The sequence below is a fragment of the Melopsittacus undulatus genome, chromosome Z (genome assembly GCF_012275295.1).
Source record: "Melopsittacus undulatus isolate bMelUnd1 chromosome Z, bMelUnd1.mat.Z, whole genome shotgun sequence".
Classification (NCBI taxonomy): domain Eukaryota; kingdom Metazoa; phylum Chordata; class Aves; order Psittaciformes; family Psittaculidae; genus Melopsittacus; species Melopsittacus undulatus.
The window spans coordinates 98,715,789-98,737,514 of NC_047557.1; the positions used below are offsets into that span (position 1 = coordinate 98,715,789).

At 37.5% G+C, this 21,726-nt stretch overlaps 1 protein-coding gene across 3 annotated transcripts in view; it reads left to right on the forward strand.

The window, feature by feature from the left end:
* Nucleotides 1-21,726, forward strand: part of CDH13 (cadherin 13) — a 510,139-nt gene that overhangs the window by 451,472 nt on the left and 36,941 nt on the right. For all 3 annotated transcript variants that reach the window (XM_031051836.2, XM_031051835.2, XM_031051834.2), the window contains one exon: nt 12,247-12,389. In XM_031051836.2, the coding sequence (XP_030907696.1) occupies nt 12,247-12,389 (143 nt within the window). The remainder of the gene's footprint in view (nt 1-12,246; nt 12,390-21,726) is intronic.

Consider the following 21,726-nt stretch of genomic DNA (forward strand, 5'->3'; position numbering starts at 1 on the left):
AAGGAGTGCACAACGGATGCTGGTCACCTGAACTGCTTTGAGAGGCATCTATACTGCAAAGGCCCTAGGTTAGCACAGGACATAAACTGTGATAAAATGATTATTCAACATATTCACCAATTTGTTACACTTTCCATTTGGAAATTAATTTGCAGAAACATTAATTCTCCTCCTTCCTTATGATACAAGTCCCAAAGTTAATAGAAGTTAATAGGGTCCCAATCTGGATCTCTTCAATATGTATTCATAGGCTGAGGTTGCCAACCTGCACTGGAGCTAGGACTCATGGTCTCCCTGCCCTGCCTTTCTGGGGAGCAATTCCAGTCCAAGGGGTGGTTTCTTTGTGACTTTAGTATTATCTGTGGCAAAACAGAGGTTTTCTGGCAGCTGGTAGAAGCAATCCCTTGCTGTGACCAGCCAGCTCCTGGCAGCAGGACCTGCAATCCAACAAGAGTTGTATTCATCCAGGTAGACTAATGCTTCACAGTAGTGAGCCACTTCTTACCACTTTTCTGACCACCCCTTAGGAAAAAAAACCAGCTCTTACTGAATCTGTAGAAATGTGCTATTTCATGGCTATGTTCAATAGTGACATTTCAGTAGTGAGTCTGCTGGGCTCTTATAAAAAAATATCCAATCTTTTCAAGAGCTACAGGGACCCCTGCTTGACAGAGAACACAGAAAATGGATTTGCAGTAGGAGAAGCTGCTTTTGCTTGAAGCACAGTTGCAAAGAACTGGCATGTGCAGAAACTCGATAGAGTTTTACTGCCAAAAACCATCTCTAGGTAGTTTACCAAAGAACCTCCAGCTCATCTCATGTTGATTAGCTTTTCAGGCACAACTGCTACAACAAAAAAACTATTGCTGATTTGCATGTGTTGACAATTATTCTAACAGTAACAACCTGATTATACTAGTGTGTTAGTCCCAGATATGGTGTATTATTCCCTAGTTTTAGGAATAATTTAGATAGTTGTAGCCTTTGGGTTCATTTAACTGTAGGGCTAATCACTTCTGATTAAAAAATACATAAAAGAGTTTGTGAACTTTTTTGTTACACCTCAGCTTTTAGGATTATTCTTTTGCCTTAAAGGACAAAAAAAAAGTCTGAAAATTAAATCTTGGCAGTGAGAAATGTTTGAAAGACTGTACAATAACAACATATTTCTTCTCATCACATTTTACTTAACTGCTTAATTATTACAATTTTAGAATTTTCATTTGATTAATTGCTGTAGGTTTTGTGGTTGGAGTTTGTTATTATTCTAGTTGCAATGACTCTTCTGTTACTTTCTTCATGTTTACCAAGGGTTTTAATCCTATTGTCTCTTCACACAAATAAGTAATTAGTCCACCATTTTCTCATTTGATATTTCTTGGTGGCAGGAGACTGGAAACTGAATTTCATCTCATTTTTTATTCTGTTTTGATCATATTGTATTAGATAGAGAGTTGCAATGAAAGTCAACCTGCTAAATCACTGATGTGACAAGCAAAATAAAGCTGAAATGATAACTCTTTTGCTTGGGTGATAAGGTGGGGTGCCTAATTTTAAAAGCACCCTACAGATGGAAACAAGCAAATACTGTGTGCAGTGTGGCCACAGCCCCTGAGACAGAAGAACCACTTCCATGCTAAAATCCGTGCAGTGAGAGCCCCAGCCTGACAAATGATTGGTTCCTAGTGTCTGAGCAATGGGGCTTGCTGTCTCCTAAGTCTGATGCAGAACAACACTAGCATTTCTTTTTATAACACTAATTTCCACTGCTTCCTCTGTGCTCCCTCTTATTCAGTGAGTAGCAGGAGACAATACTGACTATGTATTGATCTGTCAGCAGAAGGGATGAGCAGCTGAAGTCCTCGCGTTTGACCTTTTCTGCTGTCCTATATGCCTCGATGTGCCTGGGTTGGCAGTGCTTCATTTTAACTTCAGTGAGACAAAATACATTTCAGCAAGAGGTGTGCCGCTGATTTCTGCCCACTGGGCTGGCACTTGGCTCTGAGTGAAGCCATAAGAAAATTCCACAATAGAGATATCTCGGCATTATCATCTTCTCTCTATAAAACAATGTTTATATTGCAGCCCACTTAAATGCAGCTAAGACTGAAGGAGAAATGTTTTTTGTTTTTCCCATTTGTTAGCTTTGTTTTTAACCAGAGTCATTCCTGCCAAGATCTGTTGCTTGTAGAAATTATACTTTGGGGAGAGGGGAATTCAATTTTCATTTTTTCTACCTGAATTTCTTCTTAATTATAATTTTAAAATGGAAAGTGGAAATAGAATATTCCAGTGTTTCTAAGTGTATTGGCATATTGGTGTAGACCAAGTAGAAGTCTAGAGTTTCTATTTCACTATTTTGCCTGTCTTTTAAAATACATTGTTTCAAAAACAGTACACTTTTGATTGTAAAAATAAAACTCTGAAGCTAATAGCTGAAATATTTCTGAAAAAAATTAACTACACTTTCAGCACTTTCCTGTGACTTACTGGTATAGAAAAGGCACCAGTGGAAATGCTGCAAAAAGATAATCTTTCCTCCAAAACATTGGGCAGAATCCTTTTATTTTGCCATAAATATCTATATATCACTCATAAACCAAAAGGGTGACTGAAAGGAAGTGGCTCACATGAAAGGTTGTGCTAGAGACTATTTTGTGTTTATACAGCACAGAGGAAAGCTAGTGCTGAGCTGCTTCAGAGGTATCTCAGACCTGATGTACCACAGCATTCCCACTCTGGTTCTCTGTAAAATACACATTTTTTTACACCAAGCTGAAATGAGTTTTTCTTGAGAGTGAATCATTGGAAAGCTGATATTAACAACAAATGTCAGACCAAAACACAAATGTGTATAAACCTTACAGCCTTTAAAAGCAATTTATCAGTCTTGTGCAGCACCGCAATACATATTTTAGCAGTGTATTTATCCTGTCCACTGTACATCCTAACTGATGTGCATGCACTTTGGAGGGGATTATTATATTGTTTCATGTGCCAGACTGGCATTGAAGCCAAAGACATATGATGCCTCTTCAGATCAGAATAAAGTACGTGCATGCTTATGTTTGTATGTAAACTCCTAGAAACTTGAGAGATGCATCAGGATTGCTCAGGAAAAAAGGGCTGCAGTGAGTTACTACAGATTGCCCTGCCCAGCCTGCAGAGCTGAGCTAGGCACTAGTGCGTAGCTAATGAATTCACCCTGGAATATGTCCAGTTTATCAAAGAGAAACATGAATTTTCAGTGACCAAAAATGCACAGAGTGACTCGTGGCACAACGCTGATGGGGATTTTAATTTTTTTTTTTTTTAAATTGTACTCCAAGTTGACATTTGCAGCCTGTGAAAATACAGACAAGTCTGAAAGCCCATAAACCTGTTCTATGAGGCTGAAAAATGTCTGTTGCATAAATCCTCTACCTTCAGCAAGTTTAAGCATTCATCTGACCAAATATTTTTCTCTACAATGTTGCCAGAAAATGTGATTTATTTCAGGTTTTAGATAGTGTTAATGATATTCTTATCCTGATTAATAATAGTATATACCAATTAAGTTGGCTTTGTATGTTTAAAAAATTCTTATTTTACAGAATCTAGCCAAAGTAATTTGAGCATGTCCAAATCTCTGCAGGAGAGCACTGCAGGAGGTACTTCTCAGCCTGCTGCACATTTAGCATATAGCCACACTTTTAGCAACAGCACTCCAATCCAAATTCAAAACCAGACATTTTGTGTGACCATATATTTAATGGGAAAAGATGGCTAACTATGTTTAGTTTGCTGACTGGTGAATGTGAGTATGTCAAATATGGGGACCGGAAAATACAAACAGGGGACAGTTTAGATTCCTGACTTTTTAATAGTGTCTCTTGAAGCTTGTTGGGGGGTTCTTAACTCTGTGTTAATAAAGCATGTTTGGAAGGGATTTGTGTACATCAGAGTTTTGGCCACACACAGTAAATTTAAGATTCAAAACAGGTCTAGAAACTGTCAGTGATTGTTTTGCAGAACCACAGATTTAGGTCTTTAGAATACAGTTTCTGAAAGCCTCGAGGACTAGTATGAGCATGTGCATTTAGATAATTGACCAGAAAAGATCTGAAAAAGCACATTAACATGCAACCAGTATGGTCGTCTTTATCATTTCTCTTTTAACCTGAATAAGCTGGAATGTTTTTGTTGTTTTTTTTTTTGAGATGAATAAATGCTTACATTTTGTCTCAGTAACATTCTGTGATGAAGCACTTGGGCTTCTGTTCTACAGAGGAAATGCTTTTTCAGGTTGCATCAGCAGAACAATGTGTACGGTGGGATAGTTTGAAATTAGCTGGTACTAATAGCAGGTCTCTATTGAAGAACTGAGCTTAATGAAGGGGGAGTATTTTTCCTCTGATTCATGTTACGGGGTGAAAAGAAAAATGCTGCATCTGAAAAACCATTTCAGCTGGTGTCTTGGTAGGGCTGTGTGTATCGTTATATGAGTTATGGGTGTCGAATACATTGGATGACAAACTTATCATTGTTATTCAGCAGGGATCTCCATTAGTTCTATTGTGGATACTTAATGCTACTAGTTCTCCAAAACTGCCAGACTGTTATTCCTGATCCTCAAAGGTCACACGCATACCTGAATTGCGTGGTAGACAAGTCTCTTGTGTACAAACTGCAGACCTCTTGCAAACAGCACATTGAACAGTCAATAAGTCTACAAACAGAGTGAAATTGCCTGCTGCATTCCCTCAGGAAGCGCAGGACCTGTACACTCAGGGACAGAGTAGTGTGTTGAAAGTGATGTGGCACAGGGGATTTTGCAAGTGCTGGAGTAGCATTGCATATCTGCTTGCCAAGAGCAATACATATACATACTGTTATGTACAAAACCCAGCTATGATCTGTTTTTGCCCCTCTCTTCTGCTATGCGGCCACTTACCTGCTGACATGCTTTTGTTGTTTCAAGCAATGGTATTTGAATTGGTAAAAAATCAGGGAGAAAAGGGCTTAACTTTGAATTATTACTCATTTATGCCTGCGTAACAGAACACTCTCAGCAACAACAGAGTTGCGTTGAAATTTTCATTGATCTTATGCCCATAATAGTAATTTTATAGTTCACAACACTGTCACTTTAACTGTATGCACTCATTTGAGGGGAGCTGCAAAAGAAGGCATCAGACTGTTAAGGCAGACCATTGCCAGCTGCAGAGGATATGGGTGGTTGGCATTTGCACGCTGTTGGACTACAGACCATCCTTGGCTCTTGAAAGAGATATGAAGCAGTATGATGTTCACATGCAGGCTCCGGTCCAGGCATTTCCAGGTTGAATGGCAAGTTGCCAGCCTCTGAGTTTACCTCACAGAGAAGGATGTGAAGACATCCTGTCCTATGGATCTCACTAGCACTTGTAGAGTTCTTCTGGGATTATAAAGAAAGAAAAATATATTTGGATATTCAAATGGAAAGCACATGTGGAAGTAGTATTGAAAGGACATATGAAAAGCCCTTTGGAATAACTGATTTTTCACAGAACTGCTTACTGGTAGTATACTTGCAGCTAATGTGATGAAATAAATATGAGTCTTACTGGCAATTTCTCTGTATCTCATTGCCAGAATGTTTTGTTAATACAGGGAATTCAATTAATCCTGCTAATAAATGCCTTCTATTGTGGGGACATGCTTTGTCACGCTAAACACAAGGACCGTGGATCACGTTGTTGACCTGTACAACATAACGCTTAGGGGTTGCAGCAGAAAATTTTAGGCAGTAGCTTTATACCTAAGTATAAAACTAAAAGCAAACCTGTATATTCACTTGCATTTTGGTATTAATCTATTTTATGTATTCACATTGTTTTTCAATATCTGAAAGTAAGTGAAAACTCACAACTGCTAAAAACACATTCTTCCAGTAGCTTTAATGACACAAACACTTAAAAAAGTAAAAGAAACTTGGAAGTTGCATAAAAAATATCTTTACAAAATCAAATGTTAATACACTTACAGTAATATCTGTTAGAGAATTACTATTATTGCTTTCATTCAGGCTGGGTTAGCAATTAGCCTGCTGTGCAAGTCTGTGAATATACATATAGGAGATGTAAGTTGGGCTCCCAAAGCTTATAACTTTACCAGTATGGGAGCAGGAATGCCTTTGTTATCATATAGTCAAATAGTAGAAAAATTCCAGTGTGTCATCGTTAATGAGTTTGGCGTGTACTTCTGCTGGAGAATTGCTGTGTTGCAATAAGGTTTCCTTTCTGTTCTTTCTGGTGCCATATGGTGCCCTAATTAGTGCAGGTAAAAGGTAATGATAGCACGGCAGAAAAGATAGAACATGATGGGAAGCAGGCTGATCTCTAGAGCTCTACACTATGTCATCTATATATAAAGCATATGAAGCCCAATGCAGTTTAAATCCAGATTTTTCATATTACTTCTATTATGGGAAGTATTTTTGCCTTTCTCTTAGAACTACCACTGTTTGCATAGACACATACATTTATGTTGTACTTCTCTGCTGGTCTCTTCAACTACCTGGGAATCTTTTTTCCAGAGGTAATAGCTCTTGCTTTTTCAGGTGGACTTGATATAATGAGATGAAATTCATATTGGCTTTATTTAGAGATTATATATTGTCTGTATTTAGAGATTATTTTTCTTATGCAGAGGCAAAAAGAAGTTTTCATGCTGAGCTCTTTGGCACAGGCAATAAAAAATAACCTTCTCCACTGATCATTTTACTTGAATAGTTCATGAAGAGCTCATAGAAAAATTTCAGAGATTGCCATCACATACTATAGTCCCAGCAGGAGCAAGACAGATATGGTAACTTCAATATGTTACCTAATTGTAGGTGAACTGCTATGGATTCGTACACGTGGATAATGTGAATGCTTTTCATTCAAAATACAAATGTGTAGCTATATTTCTTTGGTGAAATACTGGCTCCATTTAACTGATATTTTTTTCACTTATGTCAGTGGGACCAGAATCCTTAAAAGCAGTAAATATGATATGGAAATGTAATGTATGAAAAATTGTATTTCTGATACTGACTCCTGCTGATCAGATTGAAACTATCAAAATGAATACTGTCAATATTTTAATAGTTTCAGTTTCACCCAAGACCAGTAAGCACACACACATATATGTATGTATGTATCACAGAAAATATGAAGTTTTACTCATCTGGATTTAACTCTATTTTTACACATAATTTAAAACAAGGAAATGAGCAACCATACAATTTGAAAATGCCAGTAAATACCTTTCTGCACCTTTAGAAAGTTATTAAAATTATTATTTTCTATTCTGTCTATCTGGGTACTCTTTCTGTCCCTCATTGCTATGCATTAGTCCTTTCATAATGATTTACAGGTTTTAGACTTTAAACAGCTTTTAAGGGCAGAAATACATCCCCACCATATCAGAGCAAAGCCCAGCTGGAGAAGCAGACATATATTCATGGGGCCAGTGTCACTGTACCACTTCATTCTGGCCATTGGCAGTTTCTGCACAGCATGACTTGAGCTGTCTCCAGATGTGCAAGGCTGAAAACCCTGCCAAGCCTATCTAAATTGCTCACCTTTACCCCTGTCAATGCCACACATCACAGTGGTGCAGATGTATGATTCAGCACAGATTTGGCACTGCTTCATTTTGCCTTCCTTCTCTTTCTGTTAAAGTATAACGGCCAAGACCACTTGACTCCACATGGGAAAAGTCTGGCAACTCCCAAGCTCAGGAAGTCCTTGCCAAAAGCAGCATCTTACCCTGTGCCTGAATGTCCAGCTGCTCTCCTCTGGCACCATGAGATATTGCACTGTTGGCTGTGAAATTCCTTTTGTGGCTAGTGCAAGGTTGTGGCTCTGATTAGATTTTTTGCATCCACATTATAACCACTGTTCTGTGTAAGGATCTTCTGTGCTAATCAGGCTGCTGGCCACTGGCACCACACATGTCTGCTACCAACCCCAGGAATAGAATCATAGAATCATAGAATAGTTAGGATTGGAAAGGACCTCAAGATCATCTAGTTCCAACCCCCCTGCCATGGGCAGAGAAACCTAAAATGATTTCCCTATGCTACAAAAAGGGGAAGATGCCATTTATAAATTTTAAATTATTTCCATGTATTTGTTACTTGAGTTCTGCACCAAATAGTCCAAATGCATATTTTGGTTTGTGCGTCTTGTCTGTATCTACAACCTCTCCATCTGTGGGTCTGTATTTAAGTTGTACACTTCAACCTTACAGCAGATGCTTTCCAGCCTAAGGAAATTGGTTGTTTTCTGCTTCCTTTGCAATATCTGGCTTATAGATAGTTCAAGGTCATGAACCTAGTGCAAGGAGGTCATGCTCAATAAGTTAAACCCACTTGCCCATACCTTGTTGTCGTATAATCCCTTGGGATCAGTAAGTTATTGGTATGGTTTAAAATTAAAAAAAAAAAAAAAAAGAAAGAAACTCCACAAAGGACCACAAAATTTCACTACTGCAATATAGAGTAAGTCCAAACTAGACCATAGTTGGCGCAGCAGGGAGCACAGTTCTGTATACACCCATACAGATGTATTGGTGTGCTTATGGTGGTTTTCAAAACTACATAGCTACATGTGGGAGTGTAAGTTGTTTAACCACCTAGAAAAATGGTCTGATTTTCGAAACTGCTGTGCAATCAGCAGATCCCACTAAAGTTAGAAATAGGAAGTGAAACTTCTTTGTATTCTATAATTCTGTTTATTATAGTGCTTTTCTTAATGAGTCTATTCTAAAACCATTGTGAGCAGGGCCCTCAAAGAATTGCACAAGGAACAATCATCTTAACCGTACTGCAATAAACTCTTACAATAAGTAAAAAATGTGGTGGGAAAGACAAAGTACTACTTTTACAATATCCTGTGCCAAATCACAGGTTATACAATTCAGTTTTTTATTTGCACAGCCAACAGTGCTTTGTAGAGCAATCAGGAAAGATAATACAATCTATTTTAAATTCTCATTACTTTAGAAGTGTTGAATCTTTTTAAATTGTTTCAGGGTTAATTGAGAATTTGCAGTTTTAGAATAGATGAGGAATTGTTCAGGCTGCCCTTGTTTCATATTTTTGTGCATACCTTCATTGCGGAGTTGTAAAAACAACAATAAAAAAAGAAACAATGAAGTGAAGTGAAATGAAATGAAATAATGATCTGCATTGTTACTATTCTAGCAACTCATTTTTATGGGAGATAAAGTTCAGGTATTGATTAATGTTGAAATGGTTATTAAGTGGAAGGACATTTTGGGTTGTAGAATGTCTCACCGTGGAATAGTGTTTGCCTTTGATTCTTTTCCATATACTCTCTAAAGGATAATTTCTGCTCCTGGGAAAGCCAGTGGTGAAACTCTGAATGACTTTAGTGGACACATGAGCAAGCCAAGTGGTTTTAGCATTTGTCTTTGTTTCTCATAAATTCCAAAAGGTTCTGAGTTCCAAACTTGTCCTTTTTTTTAACATAATAACAGCTCATAAGAGCAGATTTTTGATCCTGAAACAGGCTGCCTGAACACCAGTGTGGTCTTGCATACCCTGGCAAAGTGAATTTGGTTCAGCAGCCCTGAAGAGGTCACGTTTTTCAAGCTTGAAACAAGGTCTTGGTAAAAAACAGCAGTTGTGTGGACAGGGCTGTCTGTTAGCACCTCTGAAATTAGCCATGTTCATCTTCTGGAGGATAATATCACTTACCCTGGAGATGCACCAAAGAAATGTTGAGGAAACTGATGATTTTTGGGTGAGAAGTGACTCTGATGTGTTAAAAGGAGGCTTTGTGCTAAAAGTAATTTCATTTTTCTATAACAGAACTTAGAATCTTTTCTTTGGACTATTAATCTTCTTAAATAAGAGTACCTCAACAATCTTTGAAGTATAATGTCAATCTATGTAATAGTTTATTTAAATGGACCTGTGGGCCACTTGGCAAATTCACAGGGGTTCTGGACCCCTGTTCCTTCTAAAGCACAAATAAATTCAAGGCTTGGTCTGCCTCTAGTTAATGCAGTTATGATGGGTACCTGATCTGTGGTCTGGGAACAAGATGTCAATGTTTCTGGCCTGTATTTCTGCATATATCTGTACGTGTATGGCCTCATTTATGCATGAGGAAACCAGTTTGCCCAGAACTTTTCCCTTTTTAACAATTGTATTTCCTTATTTCTGAATAGTACCGTGTCCAAGCCTAAAATTTAATATTCAAAGCTCTAAGTTCATTCTAACCTCTCCTAACTTGCATGGGAGAAAAGAAAAAAAACATCTTAATGACTTCTTCCCATGGCATTATTTCAGAAGTTGGAGGGGAGTTTCATGGTATGAGGGGCAGATGAGATTCATTCAGTTCATTCAATGGTCTCTAACAATATCATCTTAATGACAAAATTTAAGTTTGAGCCACGCACTAAGTCGTTTACTTTTTGTTATCTTTTACCTTCAGCCAAATGATCAGACCTAGTGCTCGTGCACAAGAAAATCTGCTGCATGAATAATGAATGTTGCTGATGGCTTCTGACAGCCCAGAGCTGTGGCTCTGCCCGGCTCTTCTGAGATCCCTGCAGAAATTCAAAGTTCTCAGACTCCATCTGATCAAAATAACTGGGCAGTTCAAAAGCACAAGTTGGATGGGACTGAGAGGTCTGACATGAGGGCTACGAATAAGAGGCAGATGGATGGGACAGCTGTACATTGTTCCTTGTTAGCTATGGCATTGGCCATACCTTAACAGTCTACTAGAGGGATCTAGCAGTGAATCACAACTTATTTTACCTCTTTCTAGCAGCACAAGACACCAACACAAGCCTCTGCAATAAGCATTCAGTGAGACAATGTCTGTCTTTGTTGGTTGCAATTTATTCTTTCCTATTCTAGAAACTGCCATTTTATCTCATTTTGCTTACTCAGTTTTAGCCCCCTAACAATCTGTTATTTGTGATTATCCCCTCAGGAAACAGTTGCACTGACAAATTATTTTTGGCAGCATTATCTCATGGGACACCTTTCAGATGAATGTCACTAAGAGGCACTGGCTAGGCACATACTTATTAAACAATAACAGGTTTCGTATCAATTACTTACAATTTAAAATGACTATAGAAGATTGTATGGCTGTTTATGACCTATAACAGTTCACTACAAAAAAGATAAACAGGTTGTCATATTAAGCATTGTTGGAGTATATGTTTGGAGCTTTGGTTTTAAATATTCACACTTTTCATTGGAGAGGGAATTTGTGCCAGTTAATCCAGCTCTATGTTGTTATACAACTTAATATATTTAACTGATTATAGAATTAGGCCCCAATCATGAACATTCTTATGTATGTTACTTAAGGCAAGCAGGGCACTTCTCAGTGCATGAACTCTACAATCTAATATTTCCAGTAACATGGTCTAAATATTTGTGCCGATTAATACAAAGAAAGCAGAACAGAGAATTTTGTATTGAGGCATCTTGACAGACAGCATTTTTAAATCTGCATTTAGACAACATGTATGTGATTGAATTATTCCAAGATTCTGAGCATCTCTCTGAATCAGTATCAGCAGGAAATTGCAGATCACAGACTGCAGAACACATGTACAGAAGCTGGATCTGCATATAGTCAGTTTGAGTTATACCTGGTGAATCCATAATCCAACACTCTTTTTGTTACCATACCTCACAAATTATTACATTTCTAGCCTCATCCAAAATAATGAATTGTAAAAAAAACAACCAAACAAAAAAAGTATAACAACTATATAAAAAACTCCTCTTTTAGTACGACTCTTCTTACAACTCGTATAACTATAACTCCTAGTCCAGACATGATTTTGAGTCTGGAAAAATGAGGACAGGAGAGTATTCATGAAGTCTGTAAATGCCAGTGTTGATGCTGAGGCCATGACAAGAGTCCTGGTACACAGCTGTATAACACAGCATTAGGAAACAGATCCTACAAAACATTTTAAATATTGATTTCTACGCTAAGCTTTTGGGGGATGTATGTACCCAAAGAAATTGACTCATACCGCTCTGTGTCTCCATCTGTCAAATCAGGTTGAACCTGATCCACCTGAACCACCTCAAATGGAAGGCACAAGTTTTAAAGTGTGCTTTTTAAGTATCAACCCTGTGAAAGCCAGTGAGTACAAAGGCATATTCTCTGTAGTAATGTAATGCTTTTATGTCTAGATATGTAATCTGTTAACAACTTATATGTTTTTGTTTAGGTATTCAATTTACAAGGATCCAGCAGGTTGGCTAGAAATCAGCCCTACTAATGGTACCATTATTACCACTGCTCCTCTGGATCGGGAATCTGTCTATGTTCAAAATGACACATACACGGCTCTCTTTCTGGCAATTGACAATGGTGAGTAACTGTTATGGACCATATTCATTAAAGTACATGTCTTTTTTTTCCCCTGCTTGAAATTTTCTGTTCAGAAAGGTGCATGTGTAAAGTTCAGCACGTGCTTCAACACTTTGCTGGGTGGCCATCTAAGGGTATTAGGTATCGTTGTGACAAACAGAGGAATTAATTTAAAACTTCAAGCTTAGAAGAGTTTATTCCTACACTGAGATCTTAATGCTAGATGTAAACTGTCTGTGAACATTCTCAGAAAGTCATAAATCGTCTTTATCAGAGTTAATTTCTTCATAATATTTGAACAGATAGTAAGCCTAAGGCACCTAAATACCAATAACAACTCATCACTGATATGCTGGATTCTGTTCCATTCAATACAATGACTGTGACAATAAAGACGTGAGTAAAAATCCGTGTTAAAAATAATTTTTTTTTACATATTATGTGGGTTAAAGTTCCTTCTGTCAAATATAATAAAAATTAAACTATCTAGTGAAAATTCAGTGAGTGACTTCTTTGGAACAGGGAAAGGAAGAGAAAATCCTGAATGCTCCAAGTCTCCAGAGCTAAAGACACAAACTAAATAAAAGATTTGTCTGTAATATAACACTCGCTCACAGCTGCAGCTGGTTTAGCCCTAGTGATGAATTGCAAAATGTTCTTTTTAGGAGAGTAATTTTACATTTTTGTAACCACATGACTCAGGGAACATTTGCAGGGCCTGACAGGAAAAAGAAAATATCGCCTTAAGTATAAAAGAAAAAGAATTCTGCTGAGATGATGATTTACTTATATATTCATATACATATTTTTCTTAGGACATTTCCATAGAAAATGTGGCACTAAACTTATTTCTGTGTTTTACTTGCTGTTGGATAAAGAGTTTTTAAATGCATCTTAAAATCTGATACACTGGGAAATGTCATTTTACAATTAAAGTAAAAATTCAGGATAACATTATTGTGGGACTGTCAAAAGGGCAAGGTTGAATGTGGTTTAAAGGTGAAGTCAAGTATTCTCAAAGATGATAGATAGAACAAGAAGCTGAATATTCCCAACTGTGGAAACTAGCCTGAATGAAAGCGGATTTGGGGGCATACCTTTAAGTTGTGCTTAGCATGATATAATATGCATTGCTCATTTATTCTAAGCCAAGAACCTCATTGCTAAGTGACCATTCTTAATTCCCAGATTTTTTTTTTTTTTTTTTTTTTTTATTCTGGAAAAGTGAGAGAAGGGAAAGGTGAAGAGCAAAGCAAGAGAAGATATTACAGAAAGGAATCCTGTTAAACTGGGGCACTGAGTCAGCACCTAATTCAGGTGGCTGTTGCTGTGTCCATTTGTATTTCTGCAGTACAATTAGTGCAGGAGCTAATCTATGCCAACATTATTGATTTCTTTGAATGAAGTAATTGGAAACCACATGTGTACATTTAGTACTGTCATGCTAAAGTGTTAATAATGATCATTCAGGAGTATTGTACTACTTCAATGTATGTAGCTCAGCTACATGTGGAAGTGGCAATAAATAGCAGAACTTAAGTAGCTGATCTTAACCTTGTGGTCTGTATCACCCTGGATTAATTATCCAGCTACTTGTGAAACACATTAAACATAGATACAGGTTGATAACTGGAAAAATCTCTGCTGGTCTGTATTAAGATGTAAGAGTGGAATGCGGGGAGGCAAGAGGAGCAGGAGCAGCTCCAGAGCCCCAGGCTCAACCATGCAGAGACAGCTGCCTCTGGTCACTGCAGGCCAGGAAAGTGATGCTGGGGTCTGCAGTGGATCAGTGCTGCTCCTTGGGCAGACCTCAAAAGGGACAGGCAAGCTGCAGTTCCCACACTGTCTGTTGTGGCTGGACTGCTCCTTTCACAGTTTGCTTCATGTGGTGCCACTCTGCAATCTCCTTCTATTCTGTGGCTAAAGGAAATTTTACAACTGATTTCAAGGGGTAGGTCTGTCTTGTCCCCGGAAGTTATGACTGGAACAGATAATACCTCTGGGAATGTGTTCCCCTAGTTATTTCCAGACCACTAATAATGCTAACTTGCAAAGCTGCAAAGCCCACTTCATTTTTCTACCAATCATAGCTAATGTCTGTCTCGAAAAGGGATATTACATTAGATGACAAGCCAAATTATGGTATGACAATATGGAAAGAATGCAGAATTCTTTCAGGACTATAAGAGAAGGTTATGTTAACTTAAAAAGGAAGAAAATTAGATTGAACATGTCTGCATGCATTTTCTTTAAACCAGCATTTTCTGTGGACTGCAGGTCTCTCTGTTCAGGTTAGTCTAATACCAGCTAATATGGCCAGGAGTTTTATGTGAGAAGGCAGAAAAAGACAGGATTAAGAATCGGCAAATGAGATAAAATGATAAAATGAGCATTCAGAGGCATTTCCAAAAAAGCAAATCATTTGCTTTGGCAAACAGGCTTGAGGTGAAAAGGAAAGAGAGGAAATTAAAAAACATACTTAATCAGAGACACTATTTCCAAAAGCATTAAATTCAACTTATTATTTCTTTTGCCTATCTGCTTATCTCCAGATCAAATCTGAGATGAGTGTCACATGCACTGAGAAAGTCTGAACTGCCATCGACTTCCCTTCTTTTAACTGAGGAATATAGAAGAGCGCTGGTAGTGTCCAGTGCACAGTGCAGCGGTGTGAGCTGGTGCCCAGTACAGCTCCAAGCATAACACAGCACCTCAGTTCTTGCAAGGCTTCCCAGACAAGCCAGCTCAGTTAGAGGTCTACATGTCTGTGTGGCCACATCAACAGCATCTCATCCCTCTTCCCCTGCTTCAGTTTCTGACAGCACTGGCACAAGTTTCGGCAGTGTTAATTTTGCCAATTGTTAGTATAAGGGACTGCGAACATGATGCTTACTGGTGGAGGTTGTCTGAGCTGTGCGCTGCCTTTTAACAGCACTTGTAATCAGGTGAGGTTCTAAAATCGAATAAGACCTTAGACATTGCTGAAGGACCTTAGATATACACTAAACTGGTAAATAATTATATTATTTTCTATTAATATTGACAACGTATATTTATATAATTACAGAAAAAATACTGTTGTCCTATTATGGCCTCACATTTGTGTGCTATTTTGGGTGAAGAGTGGAGGCAGCTGAAAACAAAACCCACAGTGATACTTTTTTCATCCTCTTTCCCTGATGTCAATAGAGAACCTGTCATTGGATTCAACACGCACTGGCTTCTTGTTGTTGCGCTTCAGCACAGGGGACAAGTGCCAGAGCATTTTTCTTATTTGTAATATGTCGACGATTTCTGTCAGATGTAAAACCAAGAGCTTCATTCTTGATAGCTTTTTACATAAATTCATCACATCTTTATCCTTTTTTTTCAGTAAATCACCAAACTGTTCTTTACCAGTAACCATGAATGGACGATAGAAAATAGTTTTTCCACTGAAGGAAGTAATTTAGTCATTTATGATATTATTTTAACTTTAGGATATTATTTTTCAGCATTATCTGAAATTATCTGATTTCAACATATTAACTGCAGTAAAGTGTGAATCATGTTATTTCTGATTTCAGTGGTTACTTTTTCTGTCTCTAACATAATTGAGACAATATGTAAGAACATTGATGGAGACAGTATTAATTTTGTAGATAATAAATTCTGACTTATTGGGGGAAAATTCACTTAAAGGATATTTTTGAATTATTATCCTAATTTTCTCTGTACTTTTGATTTCAGTAAAGGTCACATTAGTGCTTTAAAATTTTAAACTTTTTATTAAAGACTTGTGTGGACATAGAGTCTCTGGTCTATTAAAGAAGAAGTTAAACACCAGTAGGAAATATCATGAAGCAGAGTTAACACATTAAAGTGTCATAAACTGTGTTTAATCTGAGAATGAGCTCATAATGGGACAAAGTCAGGTTTGTGCAAACCTGGAAAATACCAGATATTTCATCTAATTAACAAAAGTGCCAATAATGGTAATAATTTTATTTCCTGAATTTAGAATTTTAATCACTAAAACCAACTCAGTATAACAAGCGCACAGTGCAGTTATTGGGAATGTAACTATAAAACACAAGTTAAATACAGACAGGAAATCATCTGAGTTTCAGAAATCCACTTGGAAAAGACCAGCAAATTTCCTGTGTTACAGTGTCATCCTACAGATTTCATTCTACAGTGGGGTATTTGGGATTACCATCATAAAGCAGGAAACCTGTTTGTTATCTTCATAAGGTCAGTCATGCTAAGAACTCTCCAGGAATGGTCTTTTTTCCCCTCTATAGTGAGAGTTTGATCCACAGTTTAGAAAGAGAAAGGGAGGAGCAAAACACAAACATTTTAAAAGTGAAGCTAAAATATATCTGGGAAATGTAAAATCTAAAAAAGCTAAAATGGGCTTCTCTCTTTCCTTTAATAAAACATATCTAAATTCACCATAGTTATGCAATAATCACTCACGTTATCTTGCAGACATGATACCCTAGTTAATGTTTCCTTTATGCAACATTTTCTATCTGTCTAAGAGAAAAGCTTTGGTTACCTTTGTTTGCCTGATACATAGCTGTCGTGGTTTAAACCAAGTCTCCCAACTCCCGGAGAGTTATGAAGGAAAATCCAAAGAATGTAGCCCCCACGGATTGAGACAAGAACGGTTTAATAGCTAAGGCATAACACAATAATAATGATACAGCCAATAACAAGCGAAAAGAATACAACACCCCACCAGCCACCGACCCATAACTCACTCCACCCTGCCCGGCCGAGCACCGCGTGCTCCCTCCTCCATTTTCCTCCAGAGCTTCACCCCTCCAGCTCTCTCTCCCAGTATGCATCCTGGGCATCACGTGCTATGGTATGGAATACCTCATTGGCTAGCCTGGGTCAGGTGTCCTGTCTCTCCTTCCTCCCGGACTCCCCTCCTCCCCGGCAGAACACGTGCCTTGAACAAAAGGCACTTGAACAAAAACAAAGGCCTTGAACAATAACACCCTCAAAACATGCTCACTATCAAGCAACTATTCCCAGCCCAGAAGTCAAAAACACAGCACTGCACCAGCTACAAGAAGGAGAAAAATGACTGCCACGGCTGAACCCATGACAATAGCAAATCCACTTAAGCTGTTCAAATATGGCAGCTGCTGGCGACAAGTGAGGAAACGCTAATACTCAGTCTTGCTGATCTGGTTAAATGCAGTTTTCAGCTTCACTTTCCTCCTGCTATGGTGACTCTGGAAAGCGCAGCAGTAATGGGCTCCCACTGAGACCTAATGGAAGTGTGATGCCTTTTTCATCACCAGGGAACCATTGAGACAAAAACTGGGACTACAAGTACTCTTAGTACATTAAAACATAGAGGAGAGTAAATGTCCTTAAAAATGTGACTTGTCTTCCAGGTGGTAAACATGCTCAGAGATGGAATTAAGGGTCCAAAAATTTAACTGATGTAGCTTTAAGAGTGCTAAGTCACAGTGAGCGCAAGTTCTTACAGCAACTCTGCGTGACTGAAAGGAGCTGTTTCCTAAAAGTACTTTGCTCCCTATGTAACACCACCACCCAAGAGTCTGGCAGGAGAAGCACTGGCACAGAAGCCACCTGCAGCCACAGGCAGGGCTGAGCTGCTGGAAATAAGCTCCAGGAGCAGAGACTTCTGTTTAATGGAATTTGAGCAAAGTAGGAGTTAGGAGAGATGGAGGCACATAAAAAAATGTGACTCTAAGTTGGTGTGATTCCAGTTCATGTCTTGGGCTACACTGGCCAGCTAAAAAAAGCCACAACCTGATATTGCTGTGTCCAGTTCCATATACAAAGCAGCCAGTTGAGTGGCACTACTGCCCTTCCTCTGTGGCATATGCAAAGCAAAATGAGGATGAAGTGAGGCAGGGTCTTCTTTCTCTGTTTAAAAGGACCAACTGAACTACACCAAGCAAATCGAAATCCCATTTATTGTGCAAGTTTTGTTACTCCAAATCATTAAAAAGAAACATATCCATTTTGTACTATGTGTAATGAATAGTAGCAGATGACATCTAGAAAGTGCTGGAGCAACAGAGAGATGTGCAAAAATTTGAAGTTAGAACTTTTACTTACATGTCTCTAACCTGTCCTCTTGCTACATGTTGTACATAATTAAATTACCACAGATTGATTCCACCTAAAACATGCTATTTTGCAAAAAAAAAAAAAAATTGGGCAATTAGTTGCCATGGCAACCCAATTAAGCCAGTTTTATACCCCTTATCTTAATTGCTGTATTAATTGAGAAGAGAAAATAAATTGAATACTCATCCTTTTCTTGCCATTTTAAATTTCGGTAAAATATGAATTGCACGCAAAATATTGTTTTAATTTGTCATCACGGACCCATGATTAGAAAAAGAAATTAGAATGCTGAAAACAGTATTTAAGACGGATGGCATATGTCAGTAGCAATTTGATATGCTGAAAGAACTCTGCTCTTTGGAAATGTAATTACTGAAAAATAGGATCTGCATATGTTATTTGAGTGACTGAATGAAAGATTGTAACTTTTAAAGACTATTTATTTTACACATTTTGACAAATATCTATATGCAATACAGGCAAGAAATGCACAGAAAATTTCAGCTCATGGGAAATCTAGGACCTCTTTAATGCAAAATGTCAGCATATGGCATTTATGAGACCTGTTTTTAAATATGTCAGATTCTGAGGAGCACACCCAAAACTTGTTATCTTCCTGCTCTACTAGATCCATTTACTGCAGTTGAACCATTAGCAAACTGCAATGGAACATGCCTACCTGAATGGGATTCATGCCTGTAGTGAGGGTACCTGCTGCCAAATCACCTTGGATGCACACATTTTCTGATTAGAAAAACAACATGGGGGGGAGGGGGGATAAATCAGTAAGGAGGCAGAAATTAGTGTTTAGATTCTCATAACTGTGTCATTAGAAAGCATGAAACATTCTTGAAGCCCATATTTGAAGTACAGTAATTTTAAAGAGAGAACTGTTACTCAGCCTAACCACATAGTGCACAGACCGGCTGCTCCTTAAGACAATTTGAGAACTTCTACAATGCTCTCTTCATTATTTACTCTCTTCCTTTCTTGCTGTATTCTCCTCCAGGAAGATATAGAGCTGAAAACAAGATAAACTGGTGAAAATCTATATCCCAGAAGAAATCCTAGGCAGTCTTACATTTTACAGGCACTTACATGGGAGTAAAATGAAGGAAGTTCTGTAGGCTTCATTGCAGTTACAAACAGCCCTCAATATCACCATGATTCATGTGTAGTTTATAGAGATAAGGCTTTATTCATGATGGTTCAGAGGAAAGGTAGTTGTGCCAGAAATTAGCAAACCCACATTCTCAAAGTTTTTTTTTTTTCTGCTTAAATATGATGAAAAATTTTTCTTACTGTGACTGATGACCCATCTTGTACATGTGTAGCTTTGTTAGGCAGCAAAAAATTTGGAAGTGGAGGAAGAAAGTTGGAGCTGAGCTTCAGGGTTACATAAGTGATAGTGCAAGTGGATTAGCAACTTCTGCTAAATTGTAAAGCATAAATATTCCAATAATATTTTAAATAAATGAATTTCCACTCAGCTTGAGAGGGAATCTGTATGACACTCAATATCCCATTGCTTGCTCTAGGAATTAAATGGTCTTGTAATTTCAGCATCATGGCATAGAAGGGCATAGATAATATGTATTAATTTGATGGTGCTAGAAGCTTAATTTAATAAGAAGAAATGAGTACAGAAGTCTTCCTACCATTCATAATGAGCATGTGAAAAGGGACAGTTCATGCTCAGTTCTTCCCAAAAACTGTTCTGGCCTCCAGAATTACTGTAGCTTAGATATGTGAGGAGGCTGGATTCTCTAGAATGGTTGACTTCTTTGGAAATCTGATAACTATCGCCAGAATCCAAGGTCTCTGATGTTCTTAAAAACCCAAAGTATAATAGTTCAAATTAAATTCCTTTATATTTGTTTCTAATTTGATTTATAAATCATTTACATAGATATTCCTTTTCTGTAATGACCAGGATGCAAACCATTAGAGCTCTAAGTCGAGATTTTCTGTATTTAGCTTTTGTTACAGTTAGGTGTACTTTCTAAATTTCAGTGAGAACACACAATCTCATTTACTCAAGGACTTAACACTTTTTGCTTTGTGTGCTTGGCATTTTTCTTGTTAGTTGATTACTAAACTTTGTTCCTTAGCCATGCCACTAAACAAATTATATTATTTACAAATAAAGCTATTTTCATATGATTTATTTAAGCTCATTTTCACATAAGACATGGAGATGTACTTCTTTTTGTTTGATAATTCTTTTTCTCCCTTGTGCAACTTATTTTATTTTAGATCAAGTCAAGTTTGGTGTCAAACTAGAAAAAAAAAGTTAAACAAGAAAGGAAAGTATTTCTGAGGATTATCCTGTTAGTTGTCACTAATTAAATGAAATTTTATTTGCCCAATGAAAATTATTGTTGTATCCAATTTGTTTAGTTTACAATATCCTTTAGATTTTAAAATAAAAATATTTTAAATGACCAATTCTAAGTGAAAAAACCACAAAAAAATACACCTCAGTTATTCTAAAGAAGGATTTAAAAATTTTAGAACTCAGAAACCTCAAAGTGGGACAGACAAACATCCGTTTAATTCCTTGATTTAGGGTGGTCTGTTGACCAAATATGATTTTATACTTAAAGCAGCATTGTTCTTTAGAAACTTTCCACTAGTTTAAGGAATATGCATCTCTTCAAGAGCTATCTAAACTCACCTTAAGTTTTTGCATGCTTGGAAAAATCTAAGGATCATTCAGGGTCATTTAGGCTAATACTGAGATTTGTTGCAAATCAAAAAAAGGAAAGCTGGAACAAAAGGATTAAAACTTTATGATTTATTTTTCTCTTCAAGATGCATTTAAACAACTCTATTTTGAAACATAGCTTCTCTAAGTACACTCTAGCAATTTAGTGTTGATGGATGGCTGCTTTTACCTACACTCATTCTCAGCCTTACTTCTAGAAAAGACTAGTGTGCTTAAATGTGATAACTGTTGTGATTCCAACAATAAAATGCCTAAATTGTTTCTCCCCTTATTGCTGTTGTTCACAGAGCTCAGTTAGTAGAGAAGAACACTACTGAATATGAAAATAACAGGTTGACATGGCCCAGACACCTGTAGCCAGAGTTGTATTCCTCATGGCTTCCTCAGCATTAAATGAAAACATGTAGGAACCTAAAATGATCCATTAAAGTCACACTTTGAGTTGAAAGATATGAAAACAACTTTGACATTAATAATTTGATGCTATGTGTTTATTAGCATCTGCATTGA